At 39.8% G+C, this 19500-nt stretch overlaps 2 protein-coding genes and 2 non-coding genes across 5 annotated transcripts; all 4 read right to left on the bottom strand.

Moving 5' to 3' along the window:
* Positions 1 to 1690: 1690 nt before the first annotated feature.
* Positions 1691 to 6743, bottom strand: slc25a3b (solute carrier family 25 member 3b). Of its 2 annotated transcripts, none has more exons than XM_048257774.1 (8): positions 6583 to 6743; positions 6054 to 6211; positions 4600 to 4724; positions 3884 to 4063; positions 3571 to 3752; positions 2787 to 2959; positions 2533 to 2643; positions 1691 to 2078 (listed from the first exon to the last, which is right to left on the bottom strand). In XM_048257774.1, exons 2-8 carry the CDS (start codon positions 6196 to 6198, stop codon positions 1918 to 1920), a joined length of 1077 nt encoding a protein of 358 aa, XP_048113731.1. In that variant the 5' UTR covers positions 6199 to 6211; positions 6583 to 6743; the 3' UTR covers positions 1691 to 1917. The 2 variants fall into 2 exon arrangements, with proteins under 2 accessions (XP_048113731.1, XP_048113732.1); XM_048257775.1 differs by lacking the exon at positions 4600 to 4724 and adding an exon at positions 4374 to 4495.
* LOC125304072 lies at positions 2159 to 2385 on the bottom strand. Its single transcript, XR_007195184.1, has one exon. It is a non-coding gene; the product is annotated as a small nucleolar RNA SNORA53 (small nucleolar RNA).
* On the bottom strand, positions 3146 to 3372 carry LOC125304073. Its single transcript, XR_007195185.1, has one exon. It is a non-coding gene; the product is annotated as a small nucleolar RNA SNORA53 (small nucleolar RNA).
* Positions 6744 to 9577: 2834 nt separating the features above from the next.
* On the bottom strand, positions 9578 to 18190 carry tmpob (thymopoietin b). Its single transcript, XM_048257603.1, has 6 exons — positions 17507 to 18190; positions 15390 to 15507; positions 13300 to 13458; positions 12929 to 13032; positions 12126 to 12226; positions 9578 to 12021 (listed from the first exon to the last, which is right to left on the bottom strand). The coding sequence occupies exons 1-6, from the start codon at positions 17738 to 17740 to the stop codon at positions 11673 to 11675; spliced, it is 1065 nt and encodes a 354-aa protein (XP_048113560.1). The 5' UTR covers positions 17741 to 18190; the 3' UTR covers positions 9578 to 11672.
* Positions 18191 to 19500: the final 1310 nt, after the last annotated feature.

Here is a 19500-nt window from a genome sequence, read left to right as displayed (position 1 = left end):
TAGACCATTGGACCAGGGTTAAACCTGTGAGTATTAGAATCAACCTGTTTGATGTGTGGCACTGAGTAGCCTGGTAATTTATCAGGCTCAAATTCGTATGCATTTGAATCTTTCAAAAAGTTATTCCAACTCTGTCTAATAATATCTGGCCATGGAGAGTTTTACGACAAAGCAGATTAATTCTACTGTGTAATCGCCTTGAGATCCCTTGATGACATTGACATCTCACTGTAGCCTAGTAGCTAATTAGGATTGGGAACATGTAGAGGCTTCAGCAGTACAGCGCTAGTCCACTGCTTGCTCTGAAGACTGGATTTCAAAGGTGTTGTTTTACCTCCCATATTTCCAACACAAAGGTAAGTGGAATTTTTTTTGTACATTTTTTTTGTGGCAAGGAATGCTATTCATATCTCGGCTAATTATTACTTCCGCTCTGAAGTTATAGAGAACGAATATGAGTCTCCCTATCATCAGTTGACATTTTTACGCTCAGACACTTGCGGCATAACCACCAGTGTTTGCCGTTATTGCTGCAGGGGGCACTGTAATGTCAAATATAGAACAAACCTGTCACTTTAAGTAGCTCAGACAAGGCCCCTAGCAAGCGACATGGAACATGTGAATATCCTACCCATCGTTCTCATGGTAAATTTTCCACGTTTGAAACCATATTGATGAATGAAGTAAAATTTGACTAAGCCAATAGAAAACAGTCTAACAAGCCTAAGACGGCCTAAATGTTGGATGCGCCTTTTTAAAAAACTGAGCCTGATCGAGTTCTGCGTTGTAGTTGCTAACGATGTAGTGATGGAACAGAGTTAGACCGCCTATTTGTAGGCCTACCCTTCTGTGAAAATGCATCTTAACGTCCATCGATAATGTGATGTCAAATTTCCTGCTGCTGGAGATTGCAGTAATAAACTACCTGTGATAATTGTACAGCATTAAAATTAATACTGTTGGTAGGTGCTTCTCATTACTGTTATTTTGGTGTTTCTTCAAGTGGTCTCTGGCCCATGCCAGCTCATATCCTTGTCGGTGTAAAAAGACGCGTGGGCCTGAAGTTTGAGCCAGATGTTTTTTATCATTTGATAATGTATCGGAAATGGCACACGAAGACCTTCGCTATAATCTCATTACGTGGAGTAGAAACGGTCGGTTGTTAAACTGTGACTACGATGTCGCACAGTTCCTGCCATTAAGGCATTGGGAATGCCCACTATTAGAAACGCATTGCCATCTCTTTGTGAAGTTTCACAAATGTATCCCGCGCTGTGACTAAAAATACGTTCGAAGCAGGCTTACCGCAACCTGACGAACAAGCCAATTACGTTAAGACTAGGCCGCTCCACAGATGTCTGCTAGCTAGTTATTAAACCAACCGTTTTCCGTCAGTGTTGGTTGTCATTTCTGGTCAACGTGTTGTGTAACCAACATTACAGCAGTTTTCCATTTGAAATACAGGACTCACGTTGAAATACGTGATTCCTCAAAGCCCACATTCTGATGGAAAAATATCTCAAGAGTAGCCCATCATTGAAGTGTTACTTTCCTTAGAGTAAATGAAGAGCAATATCGTCCAACATTTATGCAATTTCAGACTGGATTACTGGACTAGACTGCCAATTCTGAGCCTGCTTTATTGAGAGAAAGAGAGAGAGAAAAAAGAAAAAGGCATTCAACAAAAACATTTTTCCAGGTACACTTTAATCTTAAAATCGACAAAACACAGGAGTTGAGGCCAAATGACTGCATTTTACTTTGCCTTTTCCATAAACAAACATGTTCATTCTTTGCCGTCCTTTGTTGGTTTGTGTGTACAGCAGCCGAAGAGGTGGGGGGCGGTGGTGGTTGAGGTTTTAAATATAGAAAAGACAGCCATTATTACATGGAGCGTCAGGGGAAATGATTGGTGCTCTACTCGGTGAGCCCCAGCTTCTTCTTCAGGGACTCTGGCATCTCAGGGGGAGGGGGGCGGGGCAGACGGAAGTAGACCTTCACAGAGTCATAGATGAACCACTGCAGGGCAGTGAGGGTACCGATCATGATGATACGGGCCACCAGACCCTTCCACACACCTGGTTACAAAAAGGAACGAAAGCAGGTCACTCCAATGCAAACTTTAAGCAGTCAATCTTTCAGTTTAACTGACAAAATATGTGTCCGCCCTCCAGTCTTGCAGCACCGATGGATTCCAGCAAGGGGTCAGTGCTGCTTTTAGACCAGAGGTGCAGGTAGACTGCTCTCACACGCCAATGACTCAAGCACCTCCAACTGTACAGCCTCAAAGCTGCTGGAAGCCCAACCCCAGACACTGCAGTACCCACAGAGAGCAAGCAGCCCTGGAGTGGAGAGCTTCCCAGAGGTGGATCTAAGGAACGTGTTTGAACTCGTGCACGTAGCAGGACCCTAATAGCCTTGCCGTTGTTTACATTGCTTAGGTACCAATTCAGAACTGCCTCTGAAATGAGTTCAAAATGCTAGCTGATAACAGAAACAGAACAGATAGGGTAAGATGTCCAGGTTGCTCACCTTTCGGTCCAAGCTTTTTCAGCACCTGCACAGCAGTACTGCCAGACTCCTTGTTCAGCACGGAGACCACGGAGTCAGCGGGATGGGACACAATAGCGCAGAACACACCAGCTGTACAAGGAAAAGACCATTAACTAAAACTGTGGTGCACATGGGTCATGTAAACACTATTCAAAAGGTCACTGAGCGCCAAATACAAAACTAAATTAACAGCTTATGGTACAATGACATTTTATCTGATAACACAAACTTACCAATGTATCCAGCAACAAATGTGACAACCAGCTGCTCAGACTTGGAGCACTCGCTGCGGGGCTTGGGCACCACAAACTTGTAGAGCAGCTCCACAGTGCGCTCAAAGCAGGCAAATTTCATCATGGTGTATGGAATCTGTCTCATCCACAGAGGCACCACACCCTTATAAAACCTGCCAGTCAAGAAAATGCAAAGCCGATGACCATTACATTTAAAGCATGCTGTGCCAGTAATCAGAAATTAAGCTATGATGAGAATTATCCATTTTCAAATATTTAACACAGGTCAGGTCTGAGTTCAAACAGAATGCAATACAACTTCAGGCCCTGAACATTGACTCTTCCTTTATCACAGAGAAGTTGTCCGCCCTCCAGTCTTGCAGCACTGATGGATTCCAGCAAGGGGTCAGTGCTGCTGTTAGACCAGAGGTGCAGGTAGACTGCTCTCACACGCCAATGACTCAAGCACCTCCAACTGTACAGCCTCAAAGCTGCTGGAAGCCCAACCCCAGACACTGCAGTACCCACAAAGAGCAAGCAGCCCTGGAGTGGAGAGCTTCCCAGAGGTGGATCTAAGGAACGTGTCCAACACAACGTCATAACCGACAGCTAACAGCAGACCTTGCAATCCGCTGGTTATGCAGGACATTAAAAAGGTACTAATTCACAACAATGCACTAGAAACATGTGAGGATCACAATCTCCTCTCAACTATTCCTTAGCAAATGGACTAGTGTCAACATATGCCCGCGAGTCTGGGGCCCTGAGGAAAGAATATACTTACGCCCATAAGCCCTCCTCGGCAAACATCTTGGGGGCGCACTCTCTCAGGGTGTTGGCATAACCTGGCTGAGTCTGGATACGCACTTTGCATGCCTCCATGGGAGCCAGGGCGATGTCAGCGAAGAACTCTGCGCTAGCAGAGGCTGCCAGGTAGAGGGATGTCCTCCACAGGTAAGTATTTTCCTAATTTGGAACGAACAAGGATGAGTTACTCGTTTCACCAGATTGTTTGAAGTGACAAGGCTATAAGGCAGACAAAGGACCCAAAATAAATCAGCATTTGAACAGTTTTAAGACTACCTTCCAGGACTCACCTCACCAAGCATATCGCTGTACAGGACCTTAAACACCTCATAGAAACCAAACTTGCAGAGACCCTGCATGGAGTAGCCAATGAAAGTAGGTGCCCAGCCCTTGCCAAGACCCCTAAAACCATCCTCCTTCAGTGTGACTGAGAAGCCATTGAAGATGCTTTTGTACTTGGCTGGATCCACCTAAATTGAAGAGTAACACAACATTGTGTTATCATGCAAAACAATTTTAAAGCAAAAATACTTATATTTAAAGTATTAATAAATTACTATAATACTTATTAACAATATTTCAATATGCTACATGAACGATTTCTACAGGTTAGACTGGGAGATTAGGTACACCAACACAGCACAATATCAACATGCGTGACCTTTCAAAAGGTGATGTGGGTAAGTACAAAAGGAAAAACAATGATTAACGTCAACCACTTGACCCATACCAATGTGCTTCTATACCAGTTTGTACAGAGACCAGTGATTATATACAGACCTGTAGACGGCACTTGACCAAGTCAAGGGGCACAACTGCTGTGTGAGTAATGCCACAGCTCAGGATACCCCCAAATCCACACAGAGCATAGTACTTTGAGGAACCAAACTCGCAGCTCACATCTGCAGGAACAGGACGAAACACCACAACAGACATGCTCATGCTCAAAAAACACAACATTTACATGCTCATGCGGTTATCTCACACCAAGTGGCAGGAAACAGACCTGAATTCGACACTTGATCAAATCAAGAGGCACCACAGCTGTGTGCGTGGTTCCACAGCTCAGAATTCCGCCGAAGCCACATAGGATGAAATACTTCTGTGAGCCAAACTCACAGCTGTCTCCCTCTGAACAGAGACCAGGCGCAATCATTTGAGGCACTACATCGTGGTGCAAACAAACTGAAAGGCACCTTGGCTGACTGCTCCCCCCTCCACAGTTAAATTTGTCATTTCATGCAGACCTCTTGGTTCTAATATTAAAGAGTCTAACTGTTTTGCAGTCTGACAATTAGGTACCCTACCTATAAAATAATCATTATTAAAAAAGAAATCTAGACAAGACAAAATAAACATAAAAAACTAAGACAATCATTAAAAAGGTACACATTCAAATATAAAAAAACATGTGCACATGTAAAACAATTAAACTGTTATGGCACAAGTGAGGAAACATGGCCTTTAACTGAGCCAATGAAATTCGGCCTTGTTGGCACGTCCCTGAATGCAGCTAGCGGTCATGCGTCGAGGACGCATTGAAATAAATGATATTCCTGATTGCCAGACATTACTCAACACATGGCAACCTTAATGTGAAATGTAGAACGTATCCATTGGCGTGTTATCAGTGTCTTGAGTTTTCTCAGCGTCTAATATTAAAACGAATGTGTCCTACAGGACCAACTTTGTCCTTCACTGCCCTCCATTACCACGAAAGCCCGACAAGGCCTTCTGGCTCCGTCTGCATTTGTTCACAACTTAAATAGACATAATAAAAAAAATACGCCGTCATGCCTTCATTTAATGATAAACAACCGTTTAATTCATGTTAAGTGACAGCCCTATGCCACCGCTCGCAAGATACCGTTTTCCTCTCGACATCAAATTAAACCTGTGCAAACTCAGGGTAGTTAGCATAGATATTCAGCTAGCCAACATCAAATGGCAATCATACGAGTGCTAACGTTAGCTGTGCTGGCTAACTTGGGCTCTGCATCAAACATAAGCCCCTGACCCCAAAATGTCGGCTATTTTAAACCCGTAATAAATCACAATATTTTACATATACCGAACAGAAACCCAACCTATCAGCATTAGAAGTTGGTTTGACAAACTAAAATATTTGCCCAATACGGCTGATATGCTTAACGTTAACCTGTAGGTTAAAGTTGCCGGTAACGTGATACCTAATAACGTTAAGCTACGGCTAACAGATATTACTATCGTAATATAGTCTAACGCAATAGAAACGTAAACTGCACCATACAAATATATTCCATCTGTGCCATCTGACGTTAATGTTAACCTCAACAAATAGGCTACACTAGCGATGTCAGCAGTGTCTTAATGTTGTGTTCATACCACATCTGGCTTCTTGCAACAGTTTCGAGGTCGTTAGCTTTAACTAACGTTGTAATGATACTGTTAGCTTCTGGCGTATAATGTTAAAATTCTTACCGTCCGCCACAGCTGCGGCTGCAAGCCTCCGGTTTTGTCCATTGACGCTGGTTGTCTGTTTGGGCTCCTCGACTTTTTGCAGGGAGAAGAGTGGGGCACTGAAGGGATTCGCCCGGGCCAGTTGTGTCAAGGTGGTCGGGTACATTGTGTTCAGGCTGCTGTATTGAAAAGGAATAAAGAGGTATTAGAGATAGATAACTAGCCTAGCTTCGCCAAAAGTTATTTAACCACACTTTAAAAGCATTCGACAAAATATTAAGATCATATGGTTAGCACACAGTAACTTGGAATGTAGCAACTTGCTAATCTCGATGGTCGTTTCAAGGCCCAACAGTTTACGTGCAGTTTGCTAATGCTAACCATCCTCACTTTGCTAACGTTATATTTCAGTCGCACACAAATGTGTGGATAACAAAGTTACTCTGACCTAGAAAAGAGAATTATAATGAATCAGCTTGACATCTAATGTAACATTCAATGTAAAGAAACCTATAAGCCGGAAAATACAACAAATTCGTCTTTTCCTTACTTTAGGAGAGCTCCCTGTAACTTGATGTCTCCGACCTTCCCAAACGCCGGCTCACAGAGACCGAATCCTGTCGCAGTCTGCGTGAACAAGATGTCTCATAAAGGAAATGCTCTACGTCAGAGCACTATCTGGCCACTCACAGTGACGCTTTTTGGTGGTTACGAAATTATCTCTGAGGCCTGGGCAAAAAGGGTGGCTAGACCTTTTTACATTGGCAGGTCGACTGCTACCAGCGATGCAACTGCAAAGGTAGGTTGACGAGCGAATTGGTCATAATAGCCTACTTGATGTGATGCATGTTATGCGATAACAGATCATTACTTAAACAGTAAGTACTTTTTTCAGCAAGTCTTGCCGACGTAAACTGCCATTATATAGGGCCTAGGCTGGCCAACAAATAACGGGAGTCAATGATCAGGGCATATTTGCATTCTCTAGTTGCTAAAGGCTAGACATGCAATGAGAGAAATAGAGAAACATGGCAGAAATGATGAACGCATGCATTTGTAATGGCTTTAGAATTCCCGGTCTCATTGTTAGGCATTATAAAATACATGATTGTATCTGTGCATTCATTTTAAATGCAATTTGAAGGTTGGGAACTCCCTTCACCTGTGAGTCCTATCTTGTTGTAATATATGTCAGTGTACTGTAATGTAATGTATGGTGTTAATAAAGATTTCTATGGACTTAACCTTCTTTTTACTTACATCACTAAAGTGCAGCAAATGTTGCTGTTCCCCATAGCTGGATTTTCCTGTTGACAAAATCCAGGATAATACGGATCTTGAAAGATTTTGTTTGATTGTGTCAAAGCAACAAGTCTCACAAGCTGGTTAAGTTAACATCCCCCCCAAACCCCCCCTCCCACATATACGACAATTAGTGGGGGGCCCTTAATACATCTGGGCCCAGGGGCCCGAAAGTTCATAATCCGCCCATGACTTTACATACTAAATATGAACCTCTACACCATGGGACAAAGATCGTTCTGTCACACTGTCCTAAGATCAGGAATTCTCTTCCCTATCACATCAGATATTGTGCTCCATTATGCACTTTAATAGTAATCTAAAACCCATCCCTTTCGGCTAGAATTCTCTTCCCTATCACATCAGATATTGTGCTCCATTATGCACTTTAATAGTAATCTAAAACCCATCCCTTTCGGCTAGTATACTCACTGTGACTTGGCTACTTAGACTGAATTAGTTAATATTTCTGTTTTTTAAAAATATATATTTTATTCATTATACTTGTATATCTGAAGTGACCTTGGGAGTCATGAAAGGCATTAAAATGTATAATTAATATTATTATTATTGACTGGGTATATTCTATTAATGCTGAAAGGAGAGTGCATAATAGTGCAACAGGATCAGTAAATGTTGTCAGGCTACTTCACCTTCCCATTGGCAAGTATTGTAGCTCTCACTGGACAAAGACATGGGAACTAACTAAATGTACGAGATTGTAGGCAAAGTGAATTAAACAACTATGTGGTGAAACTATATGAAAGGCCTAATTCATTTTGTGTAGATCCACACATCTATCACAGATTCTGTCGATATTTTTCATCATCTGTGTACAAGTAACAGGGACTCCTCAAAATTCATTTATGTTGGGGACACAACCGTGTCAATCTGATATAATATTTTAAAAATGAATGAGCAATCTCAATAGGTATAAAGTTGGTTTCACAAAGAGGCTGCATTTTCTTTCTAAATGCAACATCCATATGGCTGTCATCACCCTAGGTGGGCCAATTCAGGCATCAATTCATCAGTTCATAACCAGTCCTGATTGCTTGACTGATGTGAACCATTGCGCATGCGCAGTTCTGCACAAAATAGATGGCCGTTAAGTGCTATGGTCAATTGCCCAAAATGCGTTGCAATATGGCTGCCGAATGCAAGGACTTGCCTAAAAGGACTTTGTTCCAATTCCCAAAATAGGAGGGGGTAAAGAAACATTTAAGCCATTTTAAGCCAATGAAAACAACTCCTGAATGTATACTTTAGATGAACAGATTAGATATTTAGGGCTGTAATAAACTGCTGGTGTCCGTGTTTAAAGGTGCAGTCAGCGATGGCGCATGACGTTGTTTGTTTATATTTATACGTCTCAGTTGCTAAGATTTAACAGATGCTTATGTCCAAAACTTACATTATATTTTTTAAAGACCAAAGGTAGTATTCAAACTCCGTTTTGCAATTTGAGCAAGGACTAGGCGACTAGTTCAAATCAGTGTAGGGAACAAAACTTCAAGAAATATTTAAATGTACAGTTTTATTGCTAAACCTATTTCATAAACAAGAGCATTCAGCATTCTATAGTACATTTCGTTCAATGTGAAACATTTTACACCAGGGGATTCATATTGAGATACCAGTTGACAATATATTTTAGATAAATTTAAACTGTTTTTTTTTTTTTTTTTAAACAGTTACACCATTGCAAAAGAAAAGTCAAACATAAATCCAAAACATCCTATTTAGTAAGGCAATTACCTGAGGAAAAATAAATAAATAGCACCCACACTTCAAATACTGCTTTTTCTAGATCATTTAAAATGAGTATGGGATTATGTAATATAAAATAATGTCAACTGTATTTACGTATCCCATTCTATTGTTTTCTGCCATACAACATCGATTTAAGTAGGCTACCCAAAACAGTTTCTCACAGAAAAGGGTATGGATACATATAATACAGACCAACTCCCTGCTAACCATGAAGTTAAAGGTTGTTGCAGCGATTGCAGGCCCAAAAAAGGCCCAAACATAAATGGTCACATTCATTTAATCTTTCCTAACAATCCGCTAGCTGCCCGCCCCATAAGCAGGCCATCAAAAAACTGCGTCTCTGTAGGCAGCCTGGGCTCTGAGATCTGCACACAAAAACAATTGCACGGGAGGGACAGGGAGTGAGTAGCCCCGCCATCGCTGATACAACCTTTAAGATGTGACTGAAAACAAGTGTGTGAGAACACTAGTGATGTTTAGTTTTTATTAGGCTGACATTTACATGTGCGCACCCACACAGAAAACAAATTATATAACAACCTCCAACAATGGTCAATTCCAAAATTAAAACTACAAAGATGCTGTTGAAGACACTGCTTGTGTAATTTCTGCATTGACTACAAATAATGGATACATTTGTTTTAAAAAGTCAGTAGTTTTGCTCAAGCCACTTACAAAAATATAAAACCAAAGACAATTCACAGCTACCAAAACAGTACAAACATGCCATCTGTATTACACAAGATTCTTCATGTTAAGTCATTTTGACTTGGATTCAGGTGGTAAAGTCCACAATCAGATGTTCAGTAGAAAAGCAAGAAGAAAAATGATTCGGCCAGAGTGGTCAACTGGGCTACAGGTACATGTATTTACAGTAGTACATTTTGGTTCACAGAAAATAAAAATGCTACATCACAAACAGTAAAACTCAAACAAGACGTGATCAGTGCAGTCTGTTGCCTAACAAACATATTACCTCCATCACTGTGCTTTCCTTTAAATCTGTGTTCAATTGAACTACGTAAACACAAAAGGAGTTACCTAAAACATGTTTACAAATGATCTTTGTTAATTCCTGCCAAATGTCTAGTTGGCTAACATCACGGTTGGCCGTTTTATTTAACAGCCATTGATTTACCCTAAATGAAGACTACTGAAATGCCCCTCACAAATACCTTAAGCTACATGGGGCAAGGACAGACTTTTTCAATCAGCTGAATAAATCTGACCCATCACAACAGTTAAATGTATGCCCTAAAGTCATTTTCAAGCCACATTCAAATTGAAGGATTATCTAAAAAATATTTGTATAGTTAAAGCACACTAGAAGATACAGTAGATTGCAGGCTAGTACTCTCCCCCAAATTATTTTGCACACACTGGCAACCATGATGTTGGACAAGCTGCAATATTCTTCTTTAATTGTAAGGATTATTTTCAGATAATTTAATTGTGATTGTTTGTGCATTGCATGGAAATGTGTAAGTAGGATGTTAGATGTGCTTTCAGTAACAAAAAACTGAAGAAGCACACATTTTATTTACCATCATGTCATTGTTGCTGACATATGCCGACATAAAAAGGAGAAAACACTAAATTCATACAAGTTGACACATTCAACATGACTACCAGTAATTCAGCTTTTCAGATTCCACTCTGTAAGACTTAAAAATAAATGGCCAGTGCATTCATTAGTGGCTAAAATTACAGAACGTGCCTGGTAACCATTTCAGAAACCGTGGCAAAGCCCCAATAACACGGATTTAAATGTAGAGACAGCGTAAACTTTGGTAGCATCAATTCCAGACGTATAGATGGAGTCAATATCATTACCGTGCTAGTGCTGCTACTCTGTGAGCAGTTATTGCAACTCGGTAAGTGTGGGGAAAACTACCAAGTAAAATAAACACCCCCCAAATCATTGTTGTTATTGGAGAAAAGCATAAAGTAGTTGAATAGTAGGGTGGTATTAGAGGTGCTGTATTTATCAGAATTTTTCTTTAATTTGATGTCTTTGAGGAAAAAAAGAAAATAATGTTGTCAAATGTCATGATCCTCATGTTTGGTTTATATATATATTTGGTTTTAACTAACATGACCGATGTTGTTGTGGCAGAGGCATCAGGTTATCTTAAATAAACTTGTTGGGTCAAATTCATCAGTTGTCAACACTTAAAAATACGACACTGAAAGCACAATATGTAAAAACTAAAAACAAATGTATGTGTAAGCCCTTAGTTAACAACAAAGGTCATGCAAAGGTCTTCAACAGCTTTCTATTTTAAAGATTACTCTGAAGTGCTAAAGACATGACTGACAGTCACAAATACATAGACCAACCATGCATAATTACCTGTTTTAGAAAAAAGCTAAGAAAACAGTTCAAACCAAGTTAAACGAAAATCTGCACACATGATGGTTAAAAACTACTTTGTCAAAGACTTAACCGAGGCTGTTGTTACCATTCAGGTGAGCTGCCGACTGCTGGGGAGAGACAACCCATTAATAATATCATGAGGGGCAGTTTGAGGTGGAGCCCATGGCTGGGTGAGGTACGGGCAGCAGTCATTCGCTGCTCTGGTCTGCTGAACTCTCACCTCCAGTGAGCAGGGCGGGGATGCCGGTGCTGTCTACCAGGCTGCGGACGTAGTTGATGTGCTCACTGTCCACATTCTGGTAGGTGTAGTAGACGGCTGCAATCACGGTGAGGAGAACCAGCAGCCTCAGGAGCAGTGAGAGGCAGCGGCCCACACGGGAGCCCTGAGAGGGGGGAGCTTCGACGGCGGAGTGGCCCTGCAGGATGGAGCTGGTTTCTGTGTAAGTGCCATGATGCTGGAGGGTTTCTTCTCTCCAGAGGTTTAAGGGCTTTACCGGCCTTCCTGCTGCTCCGTGAATTGGCCTTCGACAAGTGGCACTGAAGTGGGTGAAACAATCAGTGGATTTATTAGTAAGGTAGCTATTATTACTAAAGAATGTTTTGTAGTATGTTTTGTACTAAAAAATGTCTTTTTTTTTTACCTGATTCCTGTAGGAGTGGCAGTCTGACCAGGGAACATTTCCTTTAAAACATCTTCCTCAATCACTGCCGTCTCATCTGCAGCTGGTACCTTTTCCTCCACCTTGAAGATTGAAGATTGATAACATGTACAGTTACAACCAGAGCATATTCTTTTCATTCAACCTATATTTATTCTCGGAGGTTCATTGAGGATAGTCCTCATTTTCAGTGGACCCGTTTCCCATACATGGTTTAAGCTAGTCCCGGACTAAAAGAAAATGGAGATTTACATTGACATCTCTAGTAAATATCAATTGATTGAGATGTCACAATTCTCCAAATCCTTGATTTGATTTTCAAGTCTAAGCTTAATCCATTTGTTTTCAAAATACTACATCATATAGTAAATATAATTTACCTATGCTAAAAAAAAATGGTCAATATGCTTATCGGATTGTTCATTTCACTTGCTAGTCTGTGTGATCTTCATTCTTCCTTTAACTCTCCCAGCACTCAGCACCCGACTCTCCTCCTTTATAGTCATTGTGATGCCATTACAAAAATAGCTTTGTCACTTCATGTGTCAACATACCAGTTCAGCAGTTGTCTGAATAACTGAACTCAGAAAAGATTTTCAAAGGAGTGCCAATTATCACTACTTACATTTACTTTAAGATCTAAGTATGCAGCCCATTATGCAAAATGCCCCACCACAATGTACCCACATACCGGTCACTTCCAAACAATATATCAGATAAATTATGGACACCTCCTGAATAGTGGGCCTTAAAAGAATCCCAGAGCGAGAGGATAAGGGACTTGCCTTATTTTGCCGTCTGCTACTGGTCCTCACTGTAACTGGAGTCTTGCTACGGCTCCTGACCGGCTTGCTAACAACAGGGGCTGGCTCCGGCGGGGATGATTCCTCTGTAAAGCAAATCACAGCAATGGACTGGGGGCTTAGAGGACCATCTACAGTGCCAACAATATCCAGTTCAATTCATTCAATGAACATTTTTTTCAAGCCAGAGGCTTCAATCCCTGGAGAAAAGGACTTTAGTGAGAGATTCAAAATCAGAACCAAAAGGTCATTTGATTCCACATCGGCAGAATCTGTCTCATAAAATGCAATATAATTCAAATGTAGGCTACTACCAGTAGTGGAAATCGGGGGAAACGGCTGTAGCATCTCACCTTCCTCCTTATCACTGTAGTGATCTTGCACAGAGTTTGTGTTTCCATTCTGACTGCCATCAGCCTTCAAGGTGGTAGGCTCTGGAGGACCTGATGTGGCGTTCGCAGTTCCATCTAGAACTGTCTCTAGCTTTTTCTCATAAAGTCTGCGGGTTGAGGCTGAAGTGGATAAATTGCAGTCAATACATTAGTGTTAATTTCGTCAGATGAGACTAGAGAAAAAATGTTCGTCAACAACCTTTTTTTCCATGACTAAGACGAGACGATGACAAGACTGCACTAATGTCCTGAAACACTGACTAAGACTATCTTAAGATGTATTATTGTTGACTAAAAAAGACGAGACTAAAATGTTTTGCATGAAATAAAAACTAAGATAAAAATCTCTCTTCATTTTCGCCTAAAAATGAGAAGCCAGAATAGCTGTTACGCTTTCAAAATATTCAATGAGTTCAGGTTCATGCGCGCAGCAGCTTTCCTGTAGGCTAGTCACGCTGTTGCATTTGCTGCAACTAGACATTCTCTGCTGCAACCCTGTCTAAAACTACATGGAACAAGAACACCGGAGATTTCTGCCAGAGTTAGCAAGCTAACTACCTAGGCATTAGGCCACAATGCTACATACCCAGAAGTTGAAGCTTCTCTCATACATATACAGATTAACATCCCCCAGAATGTCCATATGAAAATTTTCAGCAAGTAATGTCAACTATTTAACTAGTTACACTGATGATGCAAAGTTTGCTAGCAAGTAAGCTAATATGGAAAGTTCGCTAGCAAGTTAGCTAAGATAGAGAGTTTGTGTTATGTTTGGGCGATATTGCCATCTAGCTGACGGAGTAAACATTCATACTTGAGTCTAAGACAGTGTTTCTCAAACTTTTTTTTCAGATGAAGGACCACTTAACTAATCATCAAAAAAAGAAACGCATGGACTACCTAGCTAAAAAACAATTAAAAATAGACCTAGCAGTATATTAGCCTACACAATACTCACTGAACCACCTTGCTTATTGTCTTTGCACTTTGCTTAATTGTGTCAGAGGATTCATATGATTTAAACTGGCATATCTGACATAGACAGTGTTGTAGAACTGTTTGAATTTACATACAAGTTGGTTCAATATTGCAAACAACTCATCTATATTATATTTTACCAGGTCTGCTCGTGGACCACTTGGGATAGCTTATGGACCACACTTTGTGAAACACTGGTCTACGAAGATCATGACAGTGGTCCAGTCAAATCTTTTACTGTCTATGGTCAAATCCCAGCCGAGCTATAACTGTAGCTCGACTTACCTGTGCATGTAAACATACTGACTGACTGAAATAATTTGTTATAAAAAAAAGACTGAAATGTTTTGACTAAATCTGACTAAGATAGCTTTAGTTTTCTTTTTTGACTAAAACTAGACTAAAATTACTTAGACTTTTAGTTGACTAAAACTTGACTAACAAAATGATATTTGAATGACTAAATATGACAAAGACTAAAAAGGACATTTCGTCACAAGACTAAGACTAAATTAAAAATAGGTGACAAAATTAACACTACAATACATTAAAGCAAACAAAGAATGGAGTACTTAGTTAAATAAAAGTTACATTTTTATAAAGCTGTTTTCCTCCCCAGAATGTGTGACAATGTAATGCCGTCAACCCTGGTGGTGCAGCATAGGAAGGCTAAAAGGTTTGCTAGTGAATTTTTATTGCATGCAATAATGCCATTAATCTTTAACTTATCTTAAATCATTATCTTTATTGGAATGAAGAGGTCATTCTTCAGCTGTGATGTCATGATATGCTAAGGAATTTTCATTAACTATGCTGGCTTTAAATTATACACAACGAAGTGATGCTGCTACTATTACTACTGCTGTGATAACTAGATATCCAATAAATAACATTTTGACACTTATTATTGTACGAAATGATGCATCAAGATAAAAAACATTACTGTCCTCATTACAACTTACGCATAATGTCACAACAGGGCAGCTCAAAGATGTTTAAATTTACATGATTATAATACTCCTGAAAAGTGTTTTATTCATGAATAGAGCTGGATAAATGAGACTAATACTCACCTACGATGGGACCTGCATCAATTCCATGTTTAAGTAACTGGTCCTTCAGATCTTCATCAGAGAGGACTGAAATGTCAACCTCATCTGTTTGAAGTTTGTCTGTCTTTCTGGAAGCTTTCTAGAAAAGAAAAGAAAAGAAGGAAATAAAATCACTTTACTACAGCTTTAACAACACAAAATTAGCTTGCATAATAACACAGGTCTAATTCTGTTTCTGTAAATTCAATTTTTTTTGAGAAACATCTAGTCTTCAGATTGTTTTGGAGCCCAGTTTCAGTCCAGTAACCAAATACAATTTATGTAGTACTTGAACTGGTTTCAAGAATACTAGAATGGTTTATAATGGTCATTACAACAAAGTGTCATAGTTTAAAGTGGGCTTAAAACTCAGTTAACCACCAACTTTCTGGTGATTTTGTCCTTCTTTTTACTGTTAATGAGAACATATAATTTCAAATACACTGATCTGGTCTAACAACAACCTTGTATGGATTTGTATGCACTTTCTTCACACAAGATGACCACGACCAGAAGAGCAAGGTAACTGACTGCACAAACAGCTTTTTTTTTTCATTACACTTGCTCCATACTTTTCTCCATAGTAGCATATTAGAAATTTATTTGAGCCCAGTAAAGTTAAAGGCTTAAAAAGAGTGATTTACTTGATTTACTACTGACACTATGTGGTGAAGCTGCCCCCAAAGGCTATGCTATGCGCCATTCAGTTGAAAATGCAATTAATGTCATTTTGGTCCCAAACCAAATGTTACACTCCTTACCTTCCAAAAATAAACCCTATGTTTTTGTTGTTTGACCCGAATTTCCCTTTAAGTGTGGTGCCTAAACATCTTATCGAAACATCAGACTGCTAACCATCTTCAGGTAAAATCCACCAGTATGCTTTATTATCTTGAACGTAAGGGGCATGATTGACTAATTTAACTGAATACCGACACTCATGTACACAAATATTTGAATATGAACATTTACCCACATTAACCTTTTTAAAGATAATGTTGTTTAACAAGAAGCAAGTGCACAGCAAACAATTATAGTCTGACAACTACTGTGCAATAATCATTAATCAGAATCAGTATGCATGTGTTTGGATAGATTTAGGACAGATTATTTTTTTGGACAGATTAACACTTTTAAGATAAGCCTTATAGTACAAAGAAAAAAACTTACATAATTTATTTAATATGGTGAAAACTGGAAGCGAAAGCAAAAGGTTTATTTGTTTGTTCACTGTAGGCTATATTGATTCGCCCGCACTCAAATACTGAATAGACTAGAGTGTGTAAATACGGCTGCCGACTCGTAAAACTGAATAGCCCTTACTTTGATCATGGAGACATTATACATGGTGAGGGGCGGGATGAGTTGTCACAGTAAAAGACATCTCGTTTGATCTATGCTCTCGTTTTATTTGTCAATGTCTTCACAATAGTTGACACCATTTATGTAACAGTTTATATTGGTGTTTCCGTTATCTTTGGATAAGGTAATCGATACATTTAAGAAAAGAAAAAACAAACACTGTTCTGGAGTCTGGACTGCAGAAGGCATTTGGACCTGGCCAACGTGTAACGTCGAAAAGTGTCATTACCAGTGCTTTCCGCAACTGAAAAGACGGCTCCAACCTACTGCAGTGAGTTAATTTAGTAACTTGCACTAATTAGATGCAGCTACAAATGTATTTATGTAACAATAACGCGGTGACACACTTCAGTAACGCTGTTATGATACAGGTCACGCAGATAGATTACTAGTATTTCTCATCCATTCTGTTGTCATTAACCTAAATTGAGCTAACAGTAAAATATGCTAACGTTAAACGCATTCAAAATGTTAAAGGCTAGTCTAACGTTAGAGAAATGACAAATGTTTGACTTCGGGTAGAACGCGATGCATCCGCTCAAACTATGAGGAAATGCTAGTTCTGTATGGGCCACATACTAGTTAACAGATCTAACGTTGATGTTACAGTACAAACAAATAGTTATCAACACTGTTCGCTAACGGTTAGCTAACAAAGTTGCATTCAAAGAAAGTGGCTAACAATGCAGCTAGTTAGCAAGCTAGCAATCGCTGTAGATAACGTTAGCTTAACTTACCCTTCCCGAGGACCGAGTCCGATTGGAGACCACGGGAGTCGGCAGTTCATCATCACTAGAAAAAGTGTCTTGGGGAGGAGTCTTCTTGTTTAGGACAGTCAGGTTCTTCAAATATAATTGAACGTACACCTCTTTCTTCTGTTCTCCACTTGGGAGAGTGACATCATTAGCTAGCAACTCACTTTTGAGTTTCTCTTTCGTGAGAACTGACGGGTCTACAAGGAATTCCGCCATAACCGGTTGCTCAAACGCTAACTACCCGTGCCACCGTATATAACACCTAAGCAATTCCCGGACGTCAACTAACTACCTGGTTGAGTGCCTCAATTTACGATGTGCTAATTTAAAAGTTCTGCAAACTGCAGAAATGTAATCAACCTGAAAGCTAAAAACTTATTAAAGCTTACCCAACATTGTCGCTAGCTAGTTAGCTAACAAGCGGTGTAACAACAACAAAAACGTGCGAACACGACTAGCAAAAAAGCGAACTGGTACGCTAGAATCTCGACTTTAGCTAACACTTTGCTACATAAACTCGCCTAAGAACTGCACATACGCGTCAGAGTTGAAGCTATTTGTGTTACTAACACTATTTTGTATGCATTAAGGTTATTTGTCCTCATAAGAAGCTATAAACTATATCCGATCCGATCATTGCGCGCCTCAAATGTTTACATTTGAATAAAGTCGACTGTGATTGGACAGCAAAATGAAGAAGCTACATTACTATTGGTTGTAGTGAGCAATGTCAATTATATTTCAACCATATAGAGTTTTTTCCCTCTCTTTTTAGTGCTCATAACTTGAATGATCAGAGTTTAAGACTAAAGGGGATATTCAGTATCTTGCAAACCTGTACTATAAGATAGGAAACTGCTCGTCGTTCAAAGCGTTTGAAGGGAACAAACAAATTCTTTCGTAGGTTTTATAGCAGTATGCATGCAGTATAGATCATTATAGTGCATTAGCGCCATCTACCGAAACAAATTTTAGTCCTTGGGGAGTAGGCTACCAAAGGTCAACGAGGTTAACGCAATAAAAAATATATTAAGCTTTGGTGTTATCCTGTGTTTAAAAAAAAAAAAAAAATAATAAAAAAAATATATATAACCTTAGTGCACAAATAGCTTCAACCATGACGTGTATGTGCATATATAGAGAGTATATATATTATATATCTGGGGCAGCCGTGGCCTACTGGTTATCGCTTCTGACTTGTAACTGCAGGGTTGCCGGTTCGAACCCTGACCAGTAGGCACGGCCTAACCCCTCACTGCTCCCCGAGCGCCGCTGTTGTTTCAGGCAGCTCACTGCGCCGGGATTAGTGTGTGCTTCACCTCACTGTGTGTTCACTGTGTGCTGAGTGTTTCACTAATTCACGGATTGGGATAAATGCAGAGACCAAATTTCCCTCACGGGATCAAAAGAGTATATATACTTATACTTACTTATATACTGTATGTATATAGATAGATAGATACTTTATTAATCCCCAACATGCACTGACAGCAGAAAGAGTAAATATAAGTATATACATATAACAAAACTCCACTGTACAATAGAGACAGTAGAAGATAAGAAAACTAAAAAAGTAAATACTAAATATACTATATAAATTAATTTTTTTTAAAAATCCACAGTGTGCTTAAGGATGATCAAGCATGAGGCGCTTGCAGTGACAGGGCCGGGAATGGGCCTGTAATTCTGTGTGCAGGGTAAGGTGCTCTAAGAGAGTAAGTGTCATGGTGAAGGTGCAAAAAGTAGTAAAAGTATATGAGTATATATTTACTGTATATCATGTATATCATGGGTTGATTTGACAATCCTAAAAGCTTCCTCTTGAAGCTTTTGACCCCTATCTTCTAACCTTCTAAATTACACTCGACTAGTCCCTGTAGTTCAGCTAGGCCTAGTTGAACAAGGTGTTCGCCAAGGTCAGGTGTTTGATTCCCAGGAGTAAAAACGCATTGATTAAAGTGTCTGTCTCTGTACCG

This window comes from Alosa alosa, chromosome 11, assembly GCF_017589495.1.
Source record: "Alosa alosa isolate M-15738 ecotype Scorff River chromosome 11, AALO_Geno_1.1, whole genome shotgun sequence".
Taxonomy (NCBI): domain Eukaryota; kingdom Metazoa; phylum Chordata; class Actinopteri; order Clupeiformes; family Clupeidae; genus Alosa; species Alosa alosa.
This window is presented reverse-complemented; position numbering and strand designations above follow the sequence as displayed.

Coding starts and splice junctions, on each gene's coding strand:
- slc25a3b (XM_048257774.1), bottom strand. CDS start 6,198: ATGTACCCGACCACCTTGACACAACTGGCCCGGGCGAATCCCTTCAGT. Junction 4,064..4,599: donor TGATCAAGTGTCGAATTCAG/GTCTGTTTCCTG, acceptor TCTTCAATTTAG/GTGGATCCAGCCAAGTACAA. Junction 3,753..3,883: donor ACAGCGATATGCTTGGTGAG/GTGAGTCCTGGA, acceptor GTTCCAAATTAG/GAAAATACTTACCTGTGGAG.
- tmpob (XM_048257603.1), bottom strand. CDS start 17,740: ATGGCGGAATTCCTTGTAGACCCGTCAGTTCTCACGAAAGAGAAACTC. Junction 13,033..13,299: donor CTACAGTGATAAGGAGGAAG/GTGAGATGCTAC, acceptor TTTGCTTTACAG/AGGAATCATCCCCGCCGGAG. Junction 12,227..12,928: donor GTAGCAGACGGCAAAATAAG/GCAAGTCCCTTA, acceptor TCAATCTTCAAG/GTGGAGGAAAAGGTACCAGC.